The sequence below is a fragment of the Filicampus tigris genome, chromosome 5, assembly GCF_054856515.1.
Source record: "Filicampus tigris isolate MCC_2025a chromosome 5, RoL_Ftig_1.0, whole genome shotgun sequence".
Classification (NCBI taxonomy): domain Eukaryota; kingdom Metazoa; phylum Chordata; class Actinopteri; order Syngnathiformes; family Syngnathidae; genus Filicampus; species Filicampus tigris.
The window spans coordinates 19,561,586-19,587,166 of NC_141221.1; the positions used below are offsets into that span (position 1 = coordinate 19,561,586).

The following is a 25,581-nucleotide window of genomic DNA, read 5'->3' on the forward strand; positions in this document are numbered from 1 at the left end:
TTGTGGGCTGATGGGGAATTTGAATGTTGACAAAACATTCATAGATTCAAAGGAAGGTATCCCACTCTGCTCCTTGGAATACTCACACTCTCAAGAGTAGAGTTAGGGCAACAGATTGAATTTCCAAATGCCCCCTAAATAATAAATGAAAGTGCATGTGTCACTTCCACAATTGTTAGGATGGCTTACGTCATACAGGCTGTATGACAAATGTGAATAATCTGCTGTTGCTAGACACCAATCTTGCACTGTAAAAGTACAATTAAAAAGAATCCCAATTTTGGGGTGCTACAACTTGTGCTAAAGTTCAAAAGGCAGCATCTGTGATCGTATGGTGATATGTTAGTGCCCGTGGCTGATGTGTTTTAGGTAATGTTATCTGCTCGTATTCAGCCAAATGCTTATAGGACGAAGCTTCACATTACAGATGCACAATGGCCAGAAACATACTGCCAAAGCAACCAAAGAGTTTTTTAAGGCAAAGTGGAATGGCCAAGAGTATGCAACCACCTGACCTGAATCCGATTGAGCATGCATTCCACTTGCTGAGTAAATTGTCTCCTCTCTACTGTATTTACCACTGACCTGTTTGCTAAGCTCACAGTGTAATATCAAACTGATCTTCTCTATGAATTCATACCTGTCAAGTTGTAGGCTTTCGGCGTAATTTGTACAGGTGGAGACACCTTTTCAAACATGTACGCTGTACATTGCGAATCTGGTCGGCCAAACTTTGTTGCTACCGCCACTCTAGGCCGGTCTGCCTCTACGATTCCGACCGGAAGCTTTGGCCGACTTTCACTAGCACCTCCCTCTCTCCGCTGAGTGATAAATACTGTGCAAAATTATATATAGAAATGTCCGTTCCGTTTACCCCCCACCTCTCCCGCTGAGCGCAAAATACTGTGTAAGATTATATACAAAAATGTACGGGCAAATTACAACCTGTAAGATTCAGCACAGCCTGGGGTTGACAGGTATGTGAATTGTTCGCCCAGTTTGTGTCACACGCAGCCAGCACTTCCACCTCCACAGGGTGGCAACGCCTACTTTACAGTACGGTACCAGAGCTTTGATCATCTCGAACCTTGAAGTCTTGAGCCATTTCAACAATAGTAAGGCTAAAGGCACCAAGGTTTTATAAATCCTAAGAGACATCTAACGACACCATGGAGGCACGGAAAGAGTCACAGCACTTACAGGTGCAAGGACAACAGCCTCCATAGGCATACAATGTCATCCTCAACTCAAATAGGGTGAGCAGATCAGTGGAGAAGAGTGATTTTCGTTTGATATGCACGCATTCACGCATACACACACACACACACGCACACGCACGCCCAGCTAATGTGTGTATGGTTGAGATCATCATCTCTGCATGTTGCTCCCATAGTGGTCAAAGCTTATTATACAGCTTTGGGAAGAAAATTGGGTGTAGCTGTGGGAACAACTAGCATTTTATTTCATTGCTATGTGCTATTTAGATAATTTTCCTCTAAATGAGACAAATATTGAGTGCAGCTGACTGGGAAGTCGTATCTGCTGCAGGTCTGAGGTCACCCGAGATGATAACTACTCTCATTAAGCATCCATTACACTATTGGAGCCTATATCTCCACTGATGGACCCTAATGTTGCACTGTGGAAAAGCATTTAGTTTTGATTACGCAGTTGTTGGCATGGTGCATTTCATTAAGTCCAAGATGAGATTTTGTATTCAGGGAATTGGTATGCTATACTGTTTAAGACGGGCTAATACATCGACTGGAGCCTGTTTTCCCTCAAGGCAAGTTGAGGAGCAAATACTTTGATTTAGTTGGTTTAGTTGTTTCATGGCATTCTCCTACTTGATATTGAAATCTGTAACCTGTCACACGTCAGATTTCAATGCGTTACGCATGCTTTAAATTGTACAGTATGAACATTGTCCATTGTCCAACACTATACAAATGGAAATTATTTTCAGATTTCCCCATAGGATTTGACAGCTGTAATGGAGTTACACAATCGGTTTCAGTTTCACTCCAACATTAAAAAAATTATATATATGCTTCTTTGTGGTGTACACTGCGAAAAATACATTACAATATTATAAATTGTTAAACTGTATGCTGTACTAAAACGCAAATACTGTACTGTAACTTGAAGTGCAACCTGTACATACTTAGAAAGTACAATACAGTTTAAAAGGTTTGTGGCCATAAAAAATGAGTCCCTAACTCTAGGCTATGGATTTTTCTAATTTCCTATTTTTTTTTTACATTTTTTTTCTCTTTTCTTAAAGATAACCATGCTTATGAAGAGACTACTCAAAGTCAACCCTTCTGCTAGATTTTTTTCTTGAGTGTATTTAAGGGATTATCTCATGACATTTGTTTCAGGAATGTATTGATATACAGTATTAACATATGTAGGCCTATGCCGTCTGTGGCAAATTTATAAGGGGAAAGACCATAAGCTTGTATCCTGTAAAGCAGGGGAGTTTCTTGTAAAAGTCTGGTTTACTATCTCCTCTTTGGTTGAGCCAGTTTAGAGTGCTGTAAATGAATGTCAGCTGACATGCCATAAATCACTGTTATTGGTTTAGTATGTTGGAGGTCATGGTAGCAATATGAGGGATGCGTCAGCATGCTTGATTTTATTTTCAGCCATTCAGCGCAGCCTTCATGTAGAAACCACATGAGCATGTTCAAATATAGCAAGATTATACGCAGACATGCATATACATTTTCATGCCCCAGGAAAGCAATGCATTCAGAAGCAGCATTATAATAAAATGCAATTAAATGTAAACTTGCTTGAATAGTATCAACAAGATGATGTTGGAAGTTGGTGGTGATGTCTGTCAGTGAGAATTTTTCTGAAGATTCTTCGTTTGGGAAGAGGGTGAGATAGATGGCCCGCAATAGACAAGAAAGTATTGTTCCTGCAGAAATAGATGACTTTCTTTGGGGTGACATTTTTGAATGAAGACAACATGGTGCCTGAATATAATTACCTGCTTGTAATGCCATCCTGGGAAAAAATCCATGTGTCCAAATTCTGTCTCATATGATAAAACTGCAAGATTAACTTCAGCTTTGCTTTACACATGAGTTTAAAAAGGTCCTGTTTATCAAGGCTGGTCTTCTTTCAAAGCTCCACGGTTCATCCCACGTGTCTGCATGAGCAAGGACAAAAGTCACAAATGCCGGGGCACCCGCATTCATCACAACCATTGTCATTCCCAGAGCTGGGCATCATTTCCCGTCTGCATATTTATTCGACCCACGTGGTCCCAGTCGGTCCGAGTCAGCCAAACGACATCGAGAATGGACTTAACCTGCACCACATCACACGCAGGCGCCACACTCCTGACACACGACCGATTAAGGGAAAAATGAAAAATAAAACAGTGTTGTGTACCTTGCGGTCCCACAGACACAATGGCATGTGCCCCATATTGTTTTTATTTCACCGATCACCATGCTGTGCGTGTGTGTGTGTGTCTGTTGTTTTTGTTTGATATTTTTTCGTTGTTTGGCGGCATGTCTGCCCTTGCGGCGCCTGCTTGTGACGTGAAGGTTACGTTCTCGACACCCATTGGCTGTCGCCGACGAGGGATGGACCGGGACCACGTATACACTGTATATGCACGACGGAATGCAGAGGTGGTTAGGCGATGCCCACTTCTGCTCATTCCTGTCTTGCCAATGTCTTTGACAATGTTTCAGGGAATTTTACGCATTTGTCTCCTTTCTTCTTTTTATTCTGGAAAGGTTGAATTGAAAAGGTCGTTTGGGGATATGCATCTACACATGCTTATCTACCTTCATTCCTCAATTGTGCAACCCACAATTTTTACCGTCTGGCTTTATTCTGCCTCCCCATGCACATTTCACAGAAAAACTTTGTTTGAATGAAACCTTTTTAGAATGTTAAAAAAATACAATAGTGGAACATCCACGCGTGACATAAATACGTGTGTTTTTTTTTTAAATTTGGACTTTGGAAAGACCGCCACATTCTAAAATGTTACTTGTAACCAATAGAGAGTGTTCTTTGAATAATAACAGCAACAAAATATTTTTTTTTAGAGTTTTGCAATTATATTTACGACACTTCTCTTAAAATACATCCATGTCTGAATAATTATACTCCATTACTGCATTAAATGTATTACGTGTACTATAAAGTAAAACTAAGAGTATAATAGCATACAATACACCATCGTGTCATTAGGAGGTATTAGAAATTATTGAAACAGTATTACATTTTATAATACATTTTAAGTATTTTTCTTTTCTTCCCACCTTTGTATGATCCTTTGGGAAAATTGTATTTTTGTATCTCGTTAATGAGGTGAAAACAGCAGCAACTGCATACAATAGTTATACAAACTAGTTGACTGAGGGCCATATTGTCCCATTAATGTGTGAGCCTGGCTTGCGCATCTTTTTCTCCCATCCAGACTTGTGACACACTTAAAAAGTGTAACCTGGCTATTTGTGCACAACCTAAGAGGCGTGAATAATTGGAGTCTGAGGCTGGCTGTAAATCATGGAGCGTGGAGTCTTTTTCTGAGACATGAATGTCAGAGAAATCCTTTTGGAAAATGTAGCACACTAAATATGAAAATACACATTCAATGTACTGAATTTAAATTAGAGTACATTTTTCTAAAAAGACTATATTTGGTCCCAGTAAAAAGACTTCGATTGGGAGGATAAAATATTCAGCATAAAATTCTCAGTGTAAATTTTACGATGAATATTTTACTCTCTAATTTTACTCTCTTTACTGTGACCAAATATAGTCTTTTTAAAGTTAAATCTACTCTACGAAATAAACTGGGTACCTTCCGTAGCAGATTTGTTGTCAATAGTGAGGCACGCGGTCCGAACACCCACATAACATGCTCCACTTTTAAGGAGAACATGTTTTTTTTGGGGTATAATGTGAATTCAATAAAGTAATTTTAATCTGAATACTGAATGCTTGTGTTTGGATTTCTGTCAATAAAACAGGAGCTGTGTTGCCATACTACAGATCAGGTGGCTCACTTATCAAAGACTGCATAGTATTCGAACTAAAAGTGTACCTACGCACAAAAGCCGAAAAATATTATTAAGTACACACGCCTGTGGGACATTCTCTCTTGAAAAGTCACTGAATCTGGGACCCCGCATCATAAAAATGAATTAGCCATGCTGGCCAACGCTTTTTAAAGGTGAATCATAATTACAATGCTTATCAGCACGGTGGAAAACAAGGAAGGAGATATTAGCCGGGTTTGCATGGAGACTTTTTTGTCTCCAAAGAGACAAAAAAGAGAGCTTCATTGTATGCTCAATATTTTAATGAAGCTCTCTGGTCACCTTTTTACATGAGACGTGATCTATTCCGATCGGCCGTTTGCTTGCTTTTTAATCAGATCAGCCGTATTACAGCCGTGTGACACCCGGAAATGGAGATGGAATTGGTTAATCTATTTAGCACAGTATTTGTGATTGTTTTAAAACTTTTATTAAAGCAGGATCTTGATAAAAACAAGCCACCGGTAAATGGTCACCGAGCTTGCATATATGATTGTATCTTATAATATTTGGCATCATTCGAATCTCCAGAAACTCAGTTTTCGATCCATATATAACATGCCCAGGCATGTTTTGAAGTTGTTCTATAAATAGCGAACGCCGGCGGGACGCTGGAATTGTAACGGGTTTTAACAAAGCAAAATTGCTATTCACTTTTTTCCTATGCCCCATACAAACCTTATCCTGGATTACACACGCAAGACAGGCTGGGCATATTTCTGTCAGTTGTCAGTGAAATGGGCATCCTGTGTGCGTAATCCATGGTATTCCATGTGTTGAACCACTAGAGGGCAGACTATGCCTGTGAGTATAATGTTACTGCAGGGTACGCACATGAAAAAGGAAAACAAATGACTACAGTGTTGTTGCAGACAGTTAAAGGCAGCTCCGTGGTATCGCAGAAGAGAACAGTGGTCTTTCTTTTTAAAATAACCTAACACAACACGTCAGTCGGTACTTGACCCGGTTAGGGACGATTACAGGGACGGACGAAAACCCACTTCTGTCCTTACTTAGTCCGTCCTTTTTAAAAAACGTTTTGTCCTCCGTCCTTCATCCCCAAAACGGTCGTCCGTCTGGGACAGAATGCCCATCTCTGCAAATCAATAATGCTCTGAAAAAGTACCGGTATTCACTTTACATAATCCACGTACAGTACATGGTTTGTGTATGATTCAAATGTATTAAACTGGTGTATATTACAGAAAAATCTAAAAAAAGTTGCTGACTGCTGAGTTGTTGGCCGTGATGTTTTAGCTCAGCAATCAGCATGGTCTGCTTCCAAGCCGTTGACTCTTGCCAGTGGCAGTGCAGCGTCGAGGCCCAAGCGCGACCCACTCGGGGTTTGAAACTGCTTTGCGGATGGACTTCACATACAGTACCATCAGATACAGATGTGGCAACAATGAGAAATAAAATTCCCTAGCTGACAGCCAATCACAGTGATCATTTGTCCCGACACCCCAACCCTCTACATGTTGAATCGGAAAAAACACGCACCCCAGATGTCCCAACGACTTTACGACATTGCGCGCTACTCCAAACAGACGGCGTGTAACGACTTCCCCACGACGGATTGGTGTGTAGAGGCCTTAATTCATTTTACCAGGACTTAATTACAGCTGCCTTCAGTTGCTGCTTGTTTGTGGGTCTTGCTGCTGTCCATTTTGTGTAATGCCAAGCGCTAAAGGCACGAGACACCAACTACTGGGCTTTAATCAGTTTTAATTTGGCAATCAAATGTTCAATCATTCATTCATTCATTCATTATCCGTACCGCTTATCCTCACAAGGGTCACGGGGCGTGCTGGAGCCTATCCCAGCTGTCTTTGGGCAGTAGGCGGGGGACACCCTGAACTGGTTGCCAGCCAATCGCAGGGCACACAGAGACAAACATCCGCACTCACAATCACACCTAGGGCCAATTTAGAGTATCCAATCAACTTACCATGCATGTTTTTGGAATGTGGGAGGAAACCGGAGTGCCCGGAGAAAACCCACGCAGGCACGGGGAGAACATGCAAACTCCACACAGGGAGGCCGGAGCCGGGATCGAACCCACGACCTCTGAACTGTGAGGCGGACGTGCTAACCAGTCGACCACCGTGCCGCCCGGTTGAAGACACACTTCTATTATATTCGCTGGCTTTTGATCAGACCTGAAATTTTTCAGATCTTTTCGGTGTCAATTGTATATAGTGTTTTATGTTAATTTATTGATCAACACTTGTGTATTATGGCCTTTTTATTGTTTATTATTATTAATTATTATTTATTGTTTGTAAAGTGCTTTGTTACAGCTCCAGCTGTTATGAAATGTGCTATACAAATAAAATTGTATTGTATCGTATTGTATATGCTGTAGTTCTTTTTGAAAGTTGTCTACTTGACACGTCAAGTTTTGCACATCCGTAAGCCCAAAAGATCGTGTGTGTGCTGCTTTGTGAATCGCTGGATGTTTTAGCTGGTTATTCAAATTTAAGTTGGCCGATCATGCATGTAACCAGCTAACATTTGCGTATGCTTGCTAATGTAAATCTATGCATTGCTGTGTTTGTGTCAGCGTGTGTGTATACAGTGTGTTCTGGCGTTATTCTACTAGCTTTTTTTTTTGCTGGTTCCAGTTGACAGAGCATATCAACAGTAGAGTTTCAAGCACCGCTGAACCCATAAATTTAAAGTTTTCCTTCTACAAGTCATTTGGGTTTTACTTGTGAACACCCCACTCATGTCCACATGCGCACACACTGCCCAGCACATCGTCTCCTATGGTTCCACCCGTCTACATTGTGATCTTCACCCGCCATTTCTATGTCCGTGTATTTGTGAGTCCACCAGTTCTGTATTGCCTGCTGAGGCATGTCCCAGGCCCCCCATGGCATTTACACATAGTGTCTTATACGTAATTGATCCATACCGAAAAGAAACTTCCTTGACCTTCAAATGTTTCACCAAAGTTCTTATTGACGCAATAATACCATCAGCGGTTGGGGGAAAAATAATCTTAAAGTGTCACTTTGTTATTGAGACAAAAGCTATTTGTGTAACCCTGTCGTATTCTCTAAACCCAATTGAATGTGTAGGCCAGATGGTTCTGGCCTGTTTGGTTGGGATTAAATAAGGAGTGTCACAATGGCACAATGAGTTTGATCACTGAGACAAAAAAAGGTCTTTCAATTATGGCTTTCTCTGGGGGAACCATCTCAATGGGAGCCTTTCCAATAACTCCCGTGTGACTATTCTTTTGGGCACTTAGATATAGCATTGTTTAGCTTGGATTCAAGAGCCTGTTGAGTTTTTTTCAAAGTTAATATGAATTTGAAAAAAAAATGCTGTTGCTTGACTACCTCCACAAAGCAACATGAGCGCATCACACCATTCTTTGCTGCCCTTGACATGCTTCCTGTGAGTATCTTTGATTTTGAGACGCTTGTTTGCTTTCTATGCCCAAAACGTTCAGGCTGCTGCTTATATTTCAGAAGTGTTTATGCCGTATGAATCTGACGCTGCCTGAGAACATCATTTGGGGCCGTACTTGCGGTCGCTAAATATCATCTCGTCTTTAAAGGTGATAGATCCTTTGCAATTTGAGTTTCGGGTCTTTTAAACTCTCTGCTTAGTTACTTCAGATGGGATACATCATTGTCTTCTTTCAAGTCTACGTGGTATGTTCAAGAGAATTCCAATGTTCATGACATGCATTCTCCTGAGAGAAAAGGGAAAATTAAGTAAAGTAAGTATTGCAGACAGGTTGTTCTCTCACCATAGCTGGTAACCCTTTAATACCGGTGTGGTGAAAGACCATTCATGGATTTTCCATCCATCCATCTATCCATTTTCTACCGGCAGGCGGGGTATGCCTTGGACTGATCATCTGTCAATCACATGACTCCCACAGACAAACAACCATTCACACTCACCTGAAACCTTCATTCGAGCGACTCTCCTGCATTTACCACTCACAACTCTAGAGGAATAAAAATAGGATACATAAAACACACTTCTTTTATGATTGCTTATTCACTTGTTCAATTTTGTTTTCAATAAGATTGGACAGTGCTTTAATTTCTGGATCATCTCACGCATTGTTTTGTGACAATACGCCACACAAAAGGCCTTAAATGGATCAACTGAAAAAACAAAATCGATTGCACAAACAAGTGGTAAACTGACTTAATTTTCTATTCTTTTGCTTGAACATATTCAAATGATATATGTTATTTCAACACATTTTTAATCATGTGCAACTGAGGTACATGTCCAAATTAAGTAAATCCAAAGGATTTTTTTTTTCTCCAAACCCACATTAGTAGCTGATGGTGTTGCTGCGCAGTCCACCGTGATTTGGCTTCAAACCCAAAGTGGGTCCCGCTTGGGGCTTGAAGCTGCACTGCCACCCGCAAGAGTCACCGCTTGGAAGCAGAGTGCGCTGATTGCTGAGCTAAAACCCGCGGCCACCAACTCAACAGTCAGCACCTTATTTTAGATGTTACTATAATATGCGCCCGTTTATTACATTTGAATGATGCGCAACCAGTGTACCTGGATTACGTAAATTGAATACTTTTTCAGAGCAGTAACATTTGCATTCCCTATTTCTTTAAATTTCGACCACCTCTTTTTCTCCTCCTGTCCGTCTGTCGTGTTTGTTGTCTTTTTTTGCACGCTGCCAATTTACACCACCAAACAATATTCCCTTTCTTGTTTTCCACTGCGCTTATGTGACCTCCAGGTTTAGGGGCTTCAGAAGATCTCATCAACAATAATAGGAACTTAGAATTGATTTGGGAACGCCGCTCGTTTATTGCCTTCACTCAGCGCATGCACAGTACCACACTGTCTTCCCTGTCGCCTGCCTCTGATGTCACCACAAAACAGGCATAACAAACGGAGACCAGAGTACATGAACCACTCTTAAGCCTATAATTATAAGTATTGTCGTCACGATTCACCTTTCACAAAGCGTTGGCCAGCATTACTTAATCATTTTCATTTACTGCTATTGAATTGACCATTGGGTATGTAAAGGGCGGTGCGAGCGGGTTCCCATGTTCAGTGACTTATCCAGGGAAAATGGCCTACTGGTACAGGTACATACACACAGTTTGATTTTTTTAACCACTGTTTTCGGCTTTTGTGAGTGCATACAATTTTTAGTTAGAATCCTACGCTTATCTTTGATAAGCCTACCTACCCTGAATTCATTAAATGACTATTAATTCATCTCAAAATATGCCTTAACCACCAAACTGTGATCACCACTTTGAAATAATAACATACATGCACATGATGTTTTTCGAGTGACGATGCCAGAATGAAATATGTTTCTGCATTTGTTTACCAGTGCAGAGAACTTGAACAGGCTCAGTGAAAACCCATGTCGCTGAAAATTAGTCCATCTTTGAACAATACATTGCATTGCATGTTTTGACGAATGTCTTAATCTTGTGAGATTATTTTGCATTAAGTGTTCTTACAGTGGTCATCTTGGCAGTGAGTTAAAAGCATTCTGCAAACCATTACCATGCTATTCTTGTTGACATGTCAGGTTTGATACAAACACATACGGTAGTCTTGAACTCTCAAGCCAGCTATCAAGTGAGCGTCTGTCGTTGTCTGGGCTTCCCTTTTAGTCAAACCACAGCTATTTCACAGATAATTATCAGAATGAGGCCAGATGCGTGGCATGCATCCATGGGCCCTTTGTTGCTAATTGAATTAGACCTCATGCTGCAGCGACAGCAAAATTAACACTTTCCCCTAGGAGGCGGTGTGGTTAGCGTACTAGGTGGGAGGATGTCGGCTCAGGCTCATGCCACATGGATGTCTGTCTCTACATGAATAACATTCAGGCAAATGATATTTAATGAAACATGTCATTAAGGGTCAAGTGCAGTAGACAATACTAGGATTTCTATGTGTGGTAAAAACAGTGGTGTTATCAGGATGCCAGGTGTGGGTGGGCATTAGTCTTACCTGGGGAGGCAAAAAAGTGGTACAATGCTCAAGTAGGTCAAAATCCAGCATAGGGCTTACTGCACCTTAAAACATGTTTTGTTTTCTCCTTAATTGAGATAACTGTTGTTGTGATTTGGGCTAAACAAATAAAAGTTTATTTGATTTTGAATTTTTTTTATCCCATTCATCGGAACTACATCCAGTTTTCTTTGGGTGGGCAGAGCGTGTCCGTGGGTGGGCACTGCCCAGCATGGCCCCCCTCTGGTAACGCCCATGGGTAAAAATGTTTTTACTAGTCCTCTTTTTTCCATTTGCGTCAAACTTATTGGCAATCTAGTTTCACTGCCAACAGCTTTAGGGTTTAAGACACCTCAATTAGAATGTCACAATGTCACAACATTTACTTTGTATAGACTGAACTGATGGTCACAAAAGATTTGTACCTAGTGAGTTGGCACAATATGATTCAAATATAAACTTTAAAACACACTTAGGCTACTTTTGCTCTATGTTCACCGCCAGGACGGTGCAGTTTGCCTAAAACGCAGTGTGCCGCCAAATTTCGTCCTGTTGTTTTTCCTCTAGTACCCGTCTATAGGCCGGTCCACCTCTAATTTTAAACGGGTCCGTCTTAGCACCGGTCCTTCAAATAGACAGAACGCCGAGCTCTGGTTTTAAATAAACAAGCTTTCTCCCCAAAAAACAAATACAGTATAGTACAATAAAAGCTCTTCCCCTTTCCAGTCGACTTTTCTTATTCCGCCTCTGTGATATTTAGCAATTCAGCCTGTGTGTACAAATTGTGGGAAAGTAGGGCATTCGAGCTGATAGTTGACACAGGTTTTAGCAACTGTGTAGTGCTCATAGGTTTATTTCCAGACATGTTTTTTTTTTTTGCCTGACAAACCTTCTGGCTTTAGCTGGTCTGCAAGTAGAGGGCATCATCTGTCACGTTTTCACCATTGTGGAGCAGTTATATAAGTCTGTGAGGTCGCACAACGACCCACTATTCTCTAATCGCTATGCTGTTATGAAATGTGACAAGTTATTTGCGCGTCATCTTTATTATTTATACACTTCCTGTTGTATGTGGAATATTGTTTTTCCTGCTTCGTTGCCAAACAGATCTTTCACTCCCTTTAAGTAAGCCTGAACAGTACGAGAATCATGGGAAATTTGTGTAAAACTTGCAGTACGTGAATCTGCAAGAACAAAACATTCTCTATTATTTATCATTGTCATGTTTTAGGTCTGTATCTATAATTTAAGCTATGACAAAGTACATCTGCACTGTTGTCTTTCCAAGATGTTCAAAATGTGAATTTCCTCACTTCATGACATTACATTTTCTTTGCCTGAAACTGCAAAACCCCAAAAGTACTGCACTGTTTTTTGGGCTGTGGGGTTTATTGTATTGTTTCACATGCATTCGCTTATCTCACTTAAGTATCGTGTGCAATTATTTAAGGTACTCTTTTACAATATCTATGTTATACTTATGTTCTTACTTACGTTACCTAAGTTATGGTGTATTAAAAATACACAAGTAGAACTGCAATAATGAACTCAAAGTGGCTTGGAGAAAAAAAGATTAAACGTTAACGTCACAATAATGGAGTCAACATTTTGCGAGAAATAATCACAATGTAATGTGGATTTATTTTAATAGAGTGTTATGAGTAAAACCGTATCCCTGAGTTAACATAAGGACTCTTGAGGATGTTGTCAAAGTACACATTTCCAGAAACAATACATGCTTTATTCAAGGTAATAATTCAAAATAAATAGACATCTCTGAAAGGCAATCATAAACAGAAACGAGATGATATGATAATGACGACATGACATCTATCATCTCAAAGCACTTGCTTAGTGTCTGATATCATCCATATATGCCCCAAAGGGGCATATTTGTTTGATATCTTGGGATGGGATTGTATAAGTGATGTGATGTATTAATCGGTGTCAAAATTCTTATATCCTTTGGCAACGGTAGTTCTCAGCGCCCACATTCAATGTCTTGCAACAAATTGTCATTTGTTTGTATGGCAAGAGATTCACCAACAACAGTTTGAAGCTGACCTTTCCTGTCACTGTTCTATTTAACACCCAAGACTTAAAGCGCTATGAAGATTTTTATTATCAGTGCTCACCATTTGTCTGACTTAATTCAGGGCAGTCGTAGATCATAATAAGGCACGCTGTGTATTTACATTATGTTATGGCAAACAGAACAGGCACTCCTTGACAAGGTCCAGCATCAGGGTAACGACAGGTCAAAAGTAGTGCCTTGAAGACCTCGAAGGACCAACCGCAAAGTTTAAGATGTTTACAGTGTATGTCAGTCTTGGTAAAGTGTGCGAGAAATGGAAGAGAAAGGTGTATAATGAATAAATAATAATATAATTCCACAAAGTAGAAACACGTCCTGAGAGTTTAACACAAATGAACTTGACATTTTGAAGAATCGCTCTTGATTAAATGTCACAGATTGCAGCTCGTATCTCCCGTTAGTTATCAACAGAAGACTGTAGGTTGAAAAGGTACATGTTTGTACACACCAGGATTTTTCCCGGGTCAAATTGAGGCAGAGGTGGTACCATCCTGACCATGCGCCATGACGTGCATGTATTCTGTAAATTCAACTGACTCACTTTCTTTTACAGGCAGCATACTTTAAGTTTAGGAGTTCCAAAAAGAATGACAATTATCATGTTAAAGCAGTCATTTATTAAACTTATATACATACACAAATCAGGTGCTGACTTTAAATTGAAAGTACACTTTATCCACACATCTCACAACCAGAAGTAAAAAAAAAAATCTTAAATTATCTATCTAAACTATATTATTTTTCTTTTTGTAACTTTATTATTTGAGTGTTTTAGGTACTACCATATTTAATATACTGTACTCCTCCTTCTCTTCTGCTGCTTTGTGAATGGCTGTCTAATCATGTCCCCACTGTGGGATCAATAAAGGCATTCTTATCTTATCTTATCTTATCTTAATGTGTCCAGTAGTTGGTTGATGGCTGTCTTACTTGGGCAGCAATTGCCTTCTGTGTTGGGAGGCACAGTGCTTTTGGCATATATGAAATAAAATAACAGTGCATGCCTTCCTTAGTATGCCTGAGCCAGGTAAACTGATTTAGCCACTACTTGTCAAAGCCACTGGCTCTGTGTTTTTGAGAAGATCCGGAAAGAGGAATGACAATTATTTCACATATTATACACCTTGGCTTTGGATTGTTACGCTCCTAATTGGAAATGGATTTTAAGTACCCTCGCCGTCTCGTCCTGTCCTGCATTTTGACCCTCGCTCTCACCAGTCCCTTTGTGAACTACTTTTAGACCTGATACACATTTCCATATGTTGTCACCACCATGAATTATTACATTTTAACTGCCTGTTACATTAATTTCTCTGCTCTGTTTTACCTGGACTCTTAACTTTCCTCCTCACAAGGTTGTATTTTAAAGTAGTGGCTGTTTTTGTCTTCCATATCGTCAACGCTAAAACGCTTTACTCTCACACAAAGGAAACTTTTTTTTAAATAAAAAAGACATGCTTGGATGCAAATAAAACAGGCAATATTTACCTGTTTTTACCATCCGCCAGCTAAAATCAGGATAACACCGATAGCACCAAAGAGCGGGGGAAAAACACGATTCGATCTGTTTCTTCTTCGATAGTTGCTTCAGGTCTTTAGGTGCACTGCTGTTGATAGAGTGCCTCCATCGTGGTGACCGCTGCAACTGCAGTTAAAATACGTTGCTGTTGCAAGAGGGACATGCAAGAGGGACGCTGTGTTGAGCGATATTAATTGCTCTTGCTGGGGGCACAAAATTAGCTGGAGGCAGCCCCTACCCAATTTGGAACGCAGGAAAAACCCTGCACAGACTCACACACTTTGGCTCATTATTTATATCATAACCATCTGCTTAAGTAACTGATAACATTTCTTTTCTGCACTCGACTAGGGAGGACATGGGAGTTCAGAGGGTGCTACAGGTGGATCTGAAAATTGAGAGTTTCCCAGAGCTGCCGGGCAGCCGCTGGATGGCGTGGCAGGTGGAATACCCGGCCAGCCGCTCTGCCACACAGGAGGCCGACACTGAAATCCAACTGGCACAAGAGGATGTGGCAGGCATCGTGCCCTTGGCTATGGTGAGGTGACCCTAGAAACATACAAATACTCTGTTGAACAATTTACAATTTTGCAAAAAATAATTTTTGAATAATGTGCGCACCATTGCATGTGGCATGTAACCTCAGATGAGTGGGCATATAAATGAGTAATTCCAGAGTGTATCTTGTCACCACACAATGGTAACATTCATGTCATTAAATAATTAGCTAGAGCTGGGCATTCCGCCTATGTGAGGGACCTGTCAGTCTATCCACCTATGACGGACGCCCATTTTTGTAGGCGATAAATGAAAAACGGCAAACTTAAAAAAATAAACGGACCAAACATAGAAGCCCATTTTTTCCCTCTATGTAATCGTCTATTTTTGCGGTGAGGTTTCAATAACCGTGGCGAGGTTTCCGTTTCCCGTTGGCCCCGGCCGAGGCTTTTTGACAGCTTCTGGGTCCTAAAAGGAGACGCATTCAGTCTGGCCGCGGTGAGGAGTCTTTTGTAGCAAATATCGCTCAGCGGGGTGTGTGTGTGTGTTGGGGGGGGGTAGTCGGTTGAAGTTTGTAGAATGAAATGCAAACAGAAGCCTATTTAAAATGATAGGTGGACTGGCCTATAGGCAATTACTATTTGTTCCGGCAGGACAAAAAGGCGGATAGACGGATGGCGGAAGGGTACCCCGGCTTCAGTGAAGAAGGCAATAAATAGACCGTGAAAGTTGAGTAAAATGCCCAGCTCTGTAAATAGCATCCATATAACCAGAAATAGAACTTATTGTGGCATAGGAAAGCAATGTACTCATCTTTGCACTGCCTGCCCACTACATTTTATTCACAAGTCACACTTAGAAGCAAGTGAGTGAGTACCTGTAATCCTCCCTCTCCACTTGCCGTGAGCTACAAATCACAGTTGTCATCAAGGGCTGAGTTGTTGCTTTCACATTTTATTTAGGGTTAGTTTTCCAGAATGTATTTGATTCCATTATTCTTCGGAAAATATTTAATTTGAAATCTGATCAAATTGGAGATTGACCAAGGATTTGTCTCTTGGGCAAGGTACACACATTTTTTGTCATGATTTTGCCCCTTCCCAGTCAAGGACGTCAAACAGCAGACTGATTTTATGTCTTATAAGATTGTCCTATAAGATTATCCATTTGTCTGAGGTGTGCTAAGAATGGATTTTTCCCGATAATAGGATTAGAAGTCGGTTGTGGCCAACTATCTTAATCATTGTGAGTTCATTATTTCCGACCCAAAAGCTATGTGTGTTGTTAAAGCAGGCTAGTCTCGAAACATTTGACTCCATGAAATGTGATGTAAACAGAATGTAGTCAGTTATTGAACCGCCCTGACTGATGAATAAGGAAGTGGCGGCAAATAAAACAGAATAAAGGCTCTGGGTGTTTTGGGGCTGTCCTGGTTGACATGTCTCTGCAACATCAAATGGATATCAGGGCCAGTGCCTGTGGATTGTCAGACTGGGGTGTGGATGCCCTGTTAAATTAAGAAAATGGGCCAGAAGAAAGTGTTCCAACTATAAGGGATCATACTCCTCAGCCTCCGTGGTAAGGTCTATTCAAGGGTGCTGGAGAGGATGGTCAGTCAGGAAGTTGAAACTCAGATCCAGGAGGAGCAGCGTGGTTTTCGTCTTGGCCATGGAACAGTAGACCAACTCTACACACTAGGCAGGGTACTAAAGGGTGCATGGGAGTTCAGCCAACAATCTATCGGTCATGATCTATAATGGTGCATTTTTTTTTTTTTTTTTGGACAGCGTATGAACGCACATTGTGTTCTACATCCTGATTTGCTAATGGAGAACGTGTTCTCACATATAATTGAAAGTGGCATGTCTGTATATAAGAATCTTCTCGCCCAGAAGAAAAATAATAGTGCCAACAACCACCCATAGTTATGTTCTTCACTCGGAAAAAGACACCTGCACCAAGGCCTTTAGTGGAAAAAGATGCTACAGCAGAAAACAGGTGAGCTGTGATTGGTCGTTACCTGAGCCCTGAGCAACTGTGATGTCATTTTCAGTCGACAGCGTGTGGCAGTAGGCAAAATGGCAGATGGATAAAAACGGAGGAATTTTGCTGCTTAATTCATCCACAAACATGAGGTTAATAAGAATGCCGTGTTTAGACTAGTTGGGGCACATAGAATCTAATTCACAAGAATTGAATGACAGAGGCTAATCATCACTTGGCTGACTCAAGTGAGGTACAGTGCACTCATTTCTGAAGAACAAAATCCAAACATTCTTGATTTTTTTTATACCCTCGAAACAAATGCAAGGTGAGGATTGAGCATTCATTTGAGCCTGTGCTTTGAGAGTGTGTTTTGGAGGGAGACAGGACGAGATCTCTGCTTTGAGTCCCACTATGCCTCAGATGGGGCCCGGGGGTTGCTTTGGCCAGAGGGTAAGCCTGTAGCTCAACAGGGAAAATCAGGGTCTGTTGCGTATATTAACGATTGAAGCTCACATGGCAATTCTTTGGTGTTTGACTGGAGCTTTGTAGACAATCAAGGAAAGTGTAGCTTGTGATTTCGACGTAGAGCATTCAGATAAAAAATGAGCAGCATCGACCACATGAAGACAAAGACATCAGCACTGATTACTAAAGCAAAGATAGCTTCCATTTTTATTTTTGAGCTGCATACTACAAACCTGACTGCGGAGTTGTATTATTCTCTAAGTAGTGCCTATAGCAGAAAAAAGATAATAGATAACTGTGGGTGGCTGTTCCTGGATAAAGAAGAATGTGACGCATGCACCACTGATGCATTCTCAGGATAATTGAAATTATGCTTTTAATGCTGTCTTGTTCGACTTGCTTCTCTCGCATCCTTTCATGTCACTGATGTATCAACTGCCTGCTTGCCTCGCTCTAAGACTATACAGTGTTCACCCACACTTGCTGCTTCAAAAAAAACAAAAAAAGAACAGCCAAAATTATTTGAATTTATTTTCAGCAAAGGCTCCTGTTGAGATTGGCAATGGAATTAAACAAGACTTTCTCTTCAAGAAGAAAATGCTATACCTTTTACAAAGTATATAAAGTATTTAACTTGCTTTAGGGGACAATTGCGAAAGAACATCGAAGTCATTCCACTATTGTATCTGTAAAATGAATTCCTTGAATGATAGCATACTCCTGTAATGTCTCAAATATATAGTCATCAATCAATTCCAACAGTGTCTGCTTTTTCACTCTTATTATTCTGCTCATTCTACATTGAGGAGAGATTTTATAGCTTACTATAAATCATGCAGGTTTTTATCATTGTGGCATAATCCGTCTTAGTTATCTGATATTACAAACAATTTGCTAAACCTGGCTAAATCAATCTGAGAGCAGATATCCAAGAAGATGAATAGTGCTTCGTGTGTATTATAACAGATGATGCACTGTGAACGTGCATGTAGGGTTTGATATTCCCATTGCCTACTTTGATTATGATCCAGGTGCTTGTTATCGCCTCTAATATTGGTACCAGTGCGACTCTTTACAATCCATATCCCTGGCTGTTTTCTGTAAATGTTCCAATAAAATGTGGCACGGAACTATACTGCAGGTAATACCAGCTCTTGTCATGTTGAAAATATTGAGAAGCAGTAGTAATATCTTTTCACTTTTTACTATTTCTAATAGTAGTATTTATTTATTTATTTATTTTTAAGTCCATTGAACGCTGGACTTAACTGGCCATGGACTGTAATCTGAATTCTGTACAGCCAAGCCTCTTTCCACTTCTTCTCTCTATAAGAAAATGCTCTCCTAATGATGGGATTAGAGACACATTCATGTCTCATCAGGGCTGTGCATTTACACTCTGTATGTAACCTGACACAAAATGCCACCACCTCTGTGAATAACAATACCAGCAGGAGCTCTCACAAACACCCTCACAAGGTAGCCAGTTCCCTTATTTGCCATTGTAAACTTTACCAAGATGACACTACATACTGCATATACCTTTGACTTTATACTTGATTACATATTATATAAAAAAGAGCATGATGCAAGCATCTAAAAAATAAATACAGTAGATAAAAACTATACGAAATCGGTATATGAATGGGCTCGACTGATATGGATGTTTTTTTAAGCCTAATGAGGATTCCAGTGGTTGGCTGAAACAAACACACATATATCCATATATATATATATATATATATATATATATATATAATAAACTCTGAAACATTTGACCCCAACATTTTAACACTCCGATTCTTGCTGTATATATATGTATACGTATATGTATATATACATATATATATATATATATATATATATATATATATATATATATATATATATATATATATATATATATATATATATATATATATATATGAGTGTGGAGCAAGATAAACCCTGAAAAGGTGTTGAAATTGACTCTGTGGGAGTCATTTTGAGACTCAACCTTTTGCTGTGTATATATATATATATATATATATATATATATATATATATATATATATATATATATATATATATATATATATATATATATATATATATATACAGTATATAGCAATGTTTATGTATTGCCTATGAATCACCAAGCTACTATTTTGTTGCCTCTTCACTTCATCTGAGAGCAGCTTCACATCTGTGTTGCATGGAGACAACCAACTTCTGGCACCTGAACCGTTCTTTCGCTAACTGTTTTTATTGGCTCTTTGCCAGGTGGATTTGTGAAACAAACTTGTAAAACTGCCCATCTGGCTTGTTGGCGATATGAAAATGCTCATTATGTTGGCACGGAGTCACTATAAAATCCTAAACATCTGGACTCAGCACAAGTTGTAAAGATTCAAAGGACCCCTTCCTTTTCACTAGCTTGTGGGCTAAAATGAAGAAAGCCATAGCGTAAAAAGAGATATGGTATACTATGTTCTGCAGAACGGTGTAAATGTGCTTTTTTAATTCAATTTGGATTTGTGTCTGTTCTCTGATCCTTGGTAACTGGCAGTTTGAGGGGTGGGGAGTTGAGTTGTAAAACTACACTGAAAAAAGTTCTTGTTGAATTTACTCTGTTTTATCTTTAGTGGTGCTTCTTCACATTTGAACTTGCAGCACATCTGTATGATCATGCTGCTGTGTATTTGTTTGTTGTATGTTTTAGTGCTGTATGTCCTCAAATAGTGGGTTAGTCATTGAGTGTGTCATCCTCTAAAAATAAATCCCTCGTTTTCCCCGATAAAACAAAATTACAGGTGCATAATGACATTTCCCCCCTCAAGTCTGACCGATTCTACATCCCCAAAATTTGGGGGTGATACGTGATATTTCCATTTAATTTTACTTCTCTATATATCTGCACACTTTCTCAAGGGTTTCTTTGGCACTTGAACTACCCAAGGTGCACTGTATCTGCATCCACTCCAAAGTACTTAACACACAACACAACTACTTCTACATGCAGACACATTCAGAACTCATTAACTCTCTCTGTCTCCCCCTGTCCCCTTTTGTCCCTCCTCTGTCCCTCACTCCTACTCACGCACACACACACATGGACGGCATTAGACTTCTGCAATCTGCGTGCAGCAATATGAGAGAGGCACACAAGCGAGAAAAGGGAAGACGGAATTAGATTACTTGGGATCACTGTGGCATGAAAGGCCCACGGATAACTTCCACTCCCTCCCACTGCTACACTGCTGGCTGAAAGGAAGTTAATGTAAGAGCAGTCGTCAAAGCCCTCGCACACACACACACACCGACACGTCTCCCTCCACCATCACCAGTGAATGGAGAACAAAGCCCAGAAATTGGAACAGAAAACAGATCTCTGCACAGATACGTGAAGTAATTGAAATAGTGTGAAGGTAGGCAGGAGAGACACGGTGTATGAAATGTGATTGGCCCAGGCATATAATAATCAAATATTAATGCTGAATTGTATGTTTAGGGTAGGATATTATTTTGAATAATACTCATAGAGGGACAACCTCCACCAAGGTTGAACCATTGAACTTAAACAATTGTTGACTGCATGGTGACCACATTGTAGTAAACATTTTATGCATTCGGAAGCATGCGCTCTGACATAAACAGAGCAATAGATGGAAATTATTGACCTTTGTTAATGAACCCACGCACAAACGCGTGTGCCATGTTAATTTTAAATTTAGTCATCATACAAAAATCTTAAAGTTCCCGTAACGTGAAACTAAATATGTCTTCTAAATTTGACACACCACAGAGAGCGATGTTGTTAGCAACACCGCCAAATTTGAATGTTTGAGAAAAAATGCAAAGTATATCACTTTGCAAAATCCAGTTGTTCTTTCCGCTTTGGAACTCTGTGGTCATGTCTTCTGCATTCACTGAAATTGTGCCCCGCTCAACTCTCAGTCAACCAGCACCACGACCTGGGAAAATTGATTCTACTTTTCTACGCTATGACAACAAGGAACTCTAAAGTGGCCACACGATCACACAGTTTTGTCCACACACTGACTGTCTCATTGGATGAAAAATAAATAAATAAATATCGCCACAATTTAGTATTACATACAGTAGTTCTCAGTTTTTTGGTCTTTTGGTCTTTGGTTTGCACAGTTTCAGCAATTATCTTCAAAAATGTAATGTATTTCCAAAAAAATCTCTGAATTCACTTCACAGGATCTTTACCTCAGCAACATAAATCATGACATGAGCTTCACACAGACCATGCCATATGTTGAGACCATCATTTCTAATTCTTGGGGAGGGCAAACACTTCTGTGACTCAAATGGAAGAACAGGAAAACAAATTGCTCAAACAATTGAAAATATTACAGATTGTTGTGACTTAATCGACAGTGACTTAAAGAATGAATGAGCAAACTTAAATGAGAAAAGGCATTCCTCTATCCCTATTTTATCCAAGTGCAAGTTTTATTTATTTACTTTTTATTTTTTGCATAATCTAACAAGCAACCCGATGAGCAGCAATCAAGGCAATACCTCTTGCCTTTGCAATTTCGTCCTGGCAGAGATTAAAGCACAGAATGATTGCACTTTTTAATCCTTTAGTAATTTCAAAGATTCCAGATCACCTCAACTCTGCAGATTCATTGTGGCAAGCCTTAATTATTGATGGGTGGGGTATCCAGAAACAGAGTGCTACTGCTATTGACATCCTGCCAGGGTCTGCCGTCAGCACCAGAGGAAATCAAGCCTGATCTCCAGTTGTTTTAACTTCTAGTTTCGTCTTGGAAAATGAGCTTGCGTTTGCAATGTAGGCAAAGATGCAGTCTGAGATGGGGATTCTTCAGTTAATGTCCTTGACTTTAAATTGCACATCACATGACAGCTTTTTGAGGTAATTACAAAAACATTCATCTAATTCCCTTTTTTTTGCGGGCAGCTGGTGTGATTGGGATGGAACAGTGTCACAATCACCTCGGTTGACAATCAATAAAGGTTACAGATGAAAGGAAGGATCACTTGAGCACTCATAGGAGAAGGACTAAAAAGATTGCTGGATTGACCAGAGCTAATAGGAACGGAGACACACCAGATTGCTCGGTCTTTTTTAATCACGTTGAGAGCTAAGACTTCACAGAGTTCGCTGAAGGCATCTGTTGACACAACACTTCTGTGATTTTGTTCTTGAAGGTCCTTTTATCTGTGATTAGCACTAATTAGGCTAACAAAGAGAGACAGTCATTTGTCATAATGGGAAAACTGCTGTAATTAAATAATGGGTCTTGACCTGGAATAATCTTGTCAATTGAATAAAGATCCATGACTGACTACAGTATGTCTCCAAAGACCTTAGCACAATAAAACTAATGACTATTGCTGATAGGAGGCTTATTTTGAGATTTATGTTACGCGTTTATGTTTAATTCATGATGCCTCTGAAATTTTTTGCAGCCTTGCTGGAATTGATTGTTCGACCAACATCATTTATTGCATTTCGACCACCAAGTGCCACCTCTGGGAGAGCAGCAGCACTATTTTGAAAAATGAGCTTTAAAGAGTGCCCCCTGTGTGTTGTCACAAACCTAACATAACTGGGTGTGCTCCAAAATCTCTCGATTTGTCACCAATTTTAAACCAAGAACCTGGAGACAAGTCAGGGTACAAAACCAAGAAATCATTCTGTCGACTATAATGCTGCATGCACGTCTTCCTTTCCTTTAATCTACTCTCTCAGATTATGTCCTATTTTTACCATCTTCTTGTTCTGGCAGAGAAACATTAAATTTACAGATGAATCATCCCACCACACGCCACACCCGGTCACCTTTTGTCCCCATGTGTTGCTGCATTCTATTATACTCGAAGGAGGTCTGTTTTTTTTTTAGGTCATCTGGAGATGAATCTTAAAGGCAGTAATTGGATGTCTGAGCGGATTCCTCCGCACAGTAGGAGGCTAGGTCCATTATCTTTTGCCATTGTAGAGTAACTCACTCCTGTCCAGGCTGCCCTCATCATCATTACCCATGCTGTGGAAGTGAGATGATGGAGAGGGAGCAGGGGGACAGGGCATACATCATATCTGGACACATCCGTCATCCTGTACCAGCCCAGGCACCAAACTGTGCTCTCTCTCTCGCTCATGCTGCGCATGCATGGAGATGAGGATGAGCGAAAGCATGCCGTCGGTGTTCACATGCGGCTTCCAATGCATCCTCAAATAATATATGACGACTGTGGCCACGACTGCATTCCCATGATAAAGTCATCAATCAACACCCGCCGATGAATGTCTCATTTTATTCTTTGATTCTATTCACTCTGCAGTGCACATCTTGTCTACACAGGAGAGTGAACTCATAAAAGCTATTTGTCAAAAACAGACAGATATACAAACAAATATTTAAATGGTAATCCAGAAGACATGTACCATATAAACAGTAATGACATATATTGTGCAATGATGTTTTTAGCAGTATATGCCGCTGCACACCTTACCTGCCAGTCTTATCATCTTTTGGGGTCCATTAGTGTCACACGCACACTTTTGGAGGGAGGAAAAAGAACATCATCTGATAGATAAACTTCAAGTGTGCTAGTCATCAGCATTCAAGCAGTCAAGGTTATAGGGTGATTATGAAGTGTCAGGCTGTATCAATATGTAAATGGTGTTGTGATGTAATGTAACAAAAGCACACACTTGAACATGGTCCCACGTTTCGATGCTCATAATAGTTAAAACATTCAACCTCAACATTTTGTCTTCCTGATGTTTTTTGTAGTTGTTGCTTGAGACTGGACCAGCATAATAATTGAGAAAGTGAGGGTAAGAAGTCTGGTGTGTTTACACCCAATTCGTTAAACCTAAAAAAGTTTGCAGATTGTAAATATACGTATTTGGACTGTCACTCAGAAGGGCACAAAAGCCAGCAGTGCAAAAAGTAAGTCTACGGATTTACGTTTTAAAATACACCCATACTCAACCCTGTTTGGAATTTAATTGCAGGATTCACTGAATTGGTTCTGCTCCTCCAGTGCTTAATGCAATCATTGACATCAAATGATTATCTTCCCGTACTTCAAAATTAAATGTTTGCATTGCAACAATTTTCTGAAAAAGGCTCAGATGTTTACCACTGAGAAAGCCTTTTAAGCAATTTTCTCCAAATGTTGTGTGCCAATTTAGTAGATTTTCTGTTCTCTTTCACCTTTTGAGAAATATTTGGACAGTGAAACAAAAAGCAAGTACAAAGTGAATGTTGGTGTTCAGAAATATTGGCTGCACATCTCCTTTTCCCTGCCACTAGCATACCACTTCTGTTCACTCTGACTTATACCCTGGCCCACTGAGCTTTGGGAAGAATGTGCCTATTTCTTGGTGGTAATGGACTCTAAAGTGAGGCTGACCTCAGAGAAGCCTGTGTCCAGAGGGCAGATAAGTCAAGCTAAGCTGGCAGTACAGATCTCGATCAGAAATCTTACTAGAGATCAAGAGGTCGCAACACACGGTTGGCCGTTGGTGAGGAACTCTTTTTCGATCGACCGAGCAAAATAGTTACTGGGCCGAAAATGAGCAGAATGGTGTGAGAATAGTTGTTTTGCGTCCATGGGCCCAGGCACAATAGGCAAAACAGCAAGAGCACCACTGAGGCATCTCTGTACCATTGCCAGCATCATTCAAAGCTCCAGGCAGCTCCCTCCCCCGAGCGCCCGCAGCGCTCTCGCTCGTGAGGTGAGACGAGAGATGTCCATGTCCCTGGTGGCTGACCTTGATTCCGCCTCAGATAAGCCCGCCCGTGGTTGACATTCACTGGGGTCTCTCACTCGTGCCTCCTGACACATTGATCCATGCGTATTACAGGTATGGAAGTCAGGAGAATTGCAGCGGATATGTCCTATAAACTTAAAATGTAGTCCTTCTAAGTGGACCCATGTTTTATTCACAAGCCCATTTTCACAGCATGAGGTGCAATTCA

At 40.3% G+C, this 25,581-nt stretch overlaps 1 protein-coding gene across 1 annotated transcript in view; it reads left to right on the forward strand.

Annotated features, from left to right (window-relative positions):
- Positions 1 to 25,581, forward strand: part of LOC147147692 (transmembrane protein 132C) — a 149,491-nt gene that overhangs the window by 90,166 nt on the left and 33,744 nt on the right. The window contains exon 4 of the mRNA XM_086031703.1: positions 15,017 to 15,203. Within this exon, the coding sequence (XP_085887829.1) occupies positions 15,017 to 15,203 (187 nt within the window). The remainder of the gene's footprint in view (positions 1 to 15,016; positions 15,204 to 25,581) is intronic.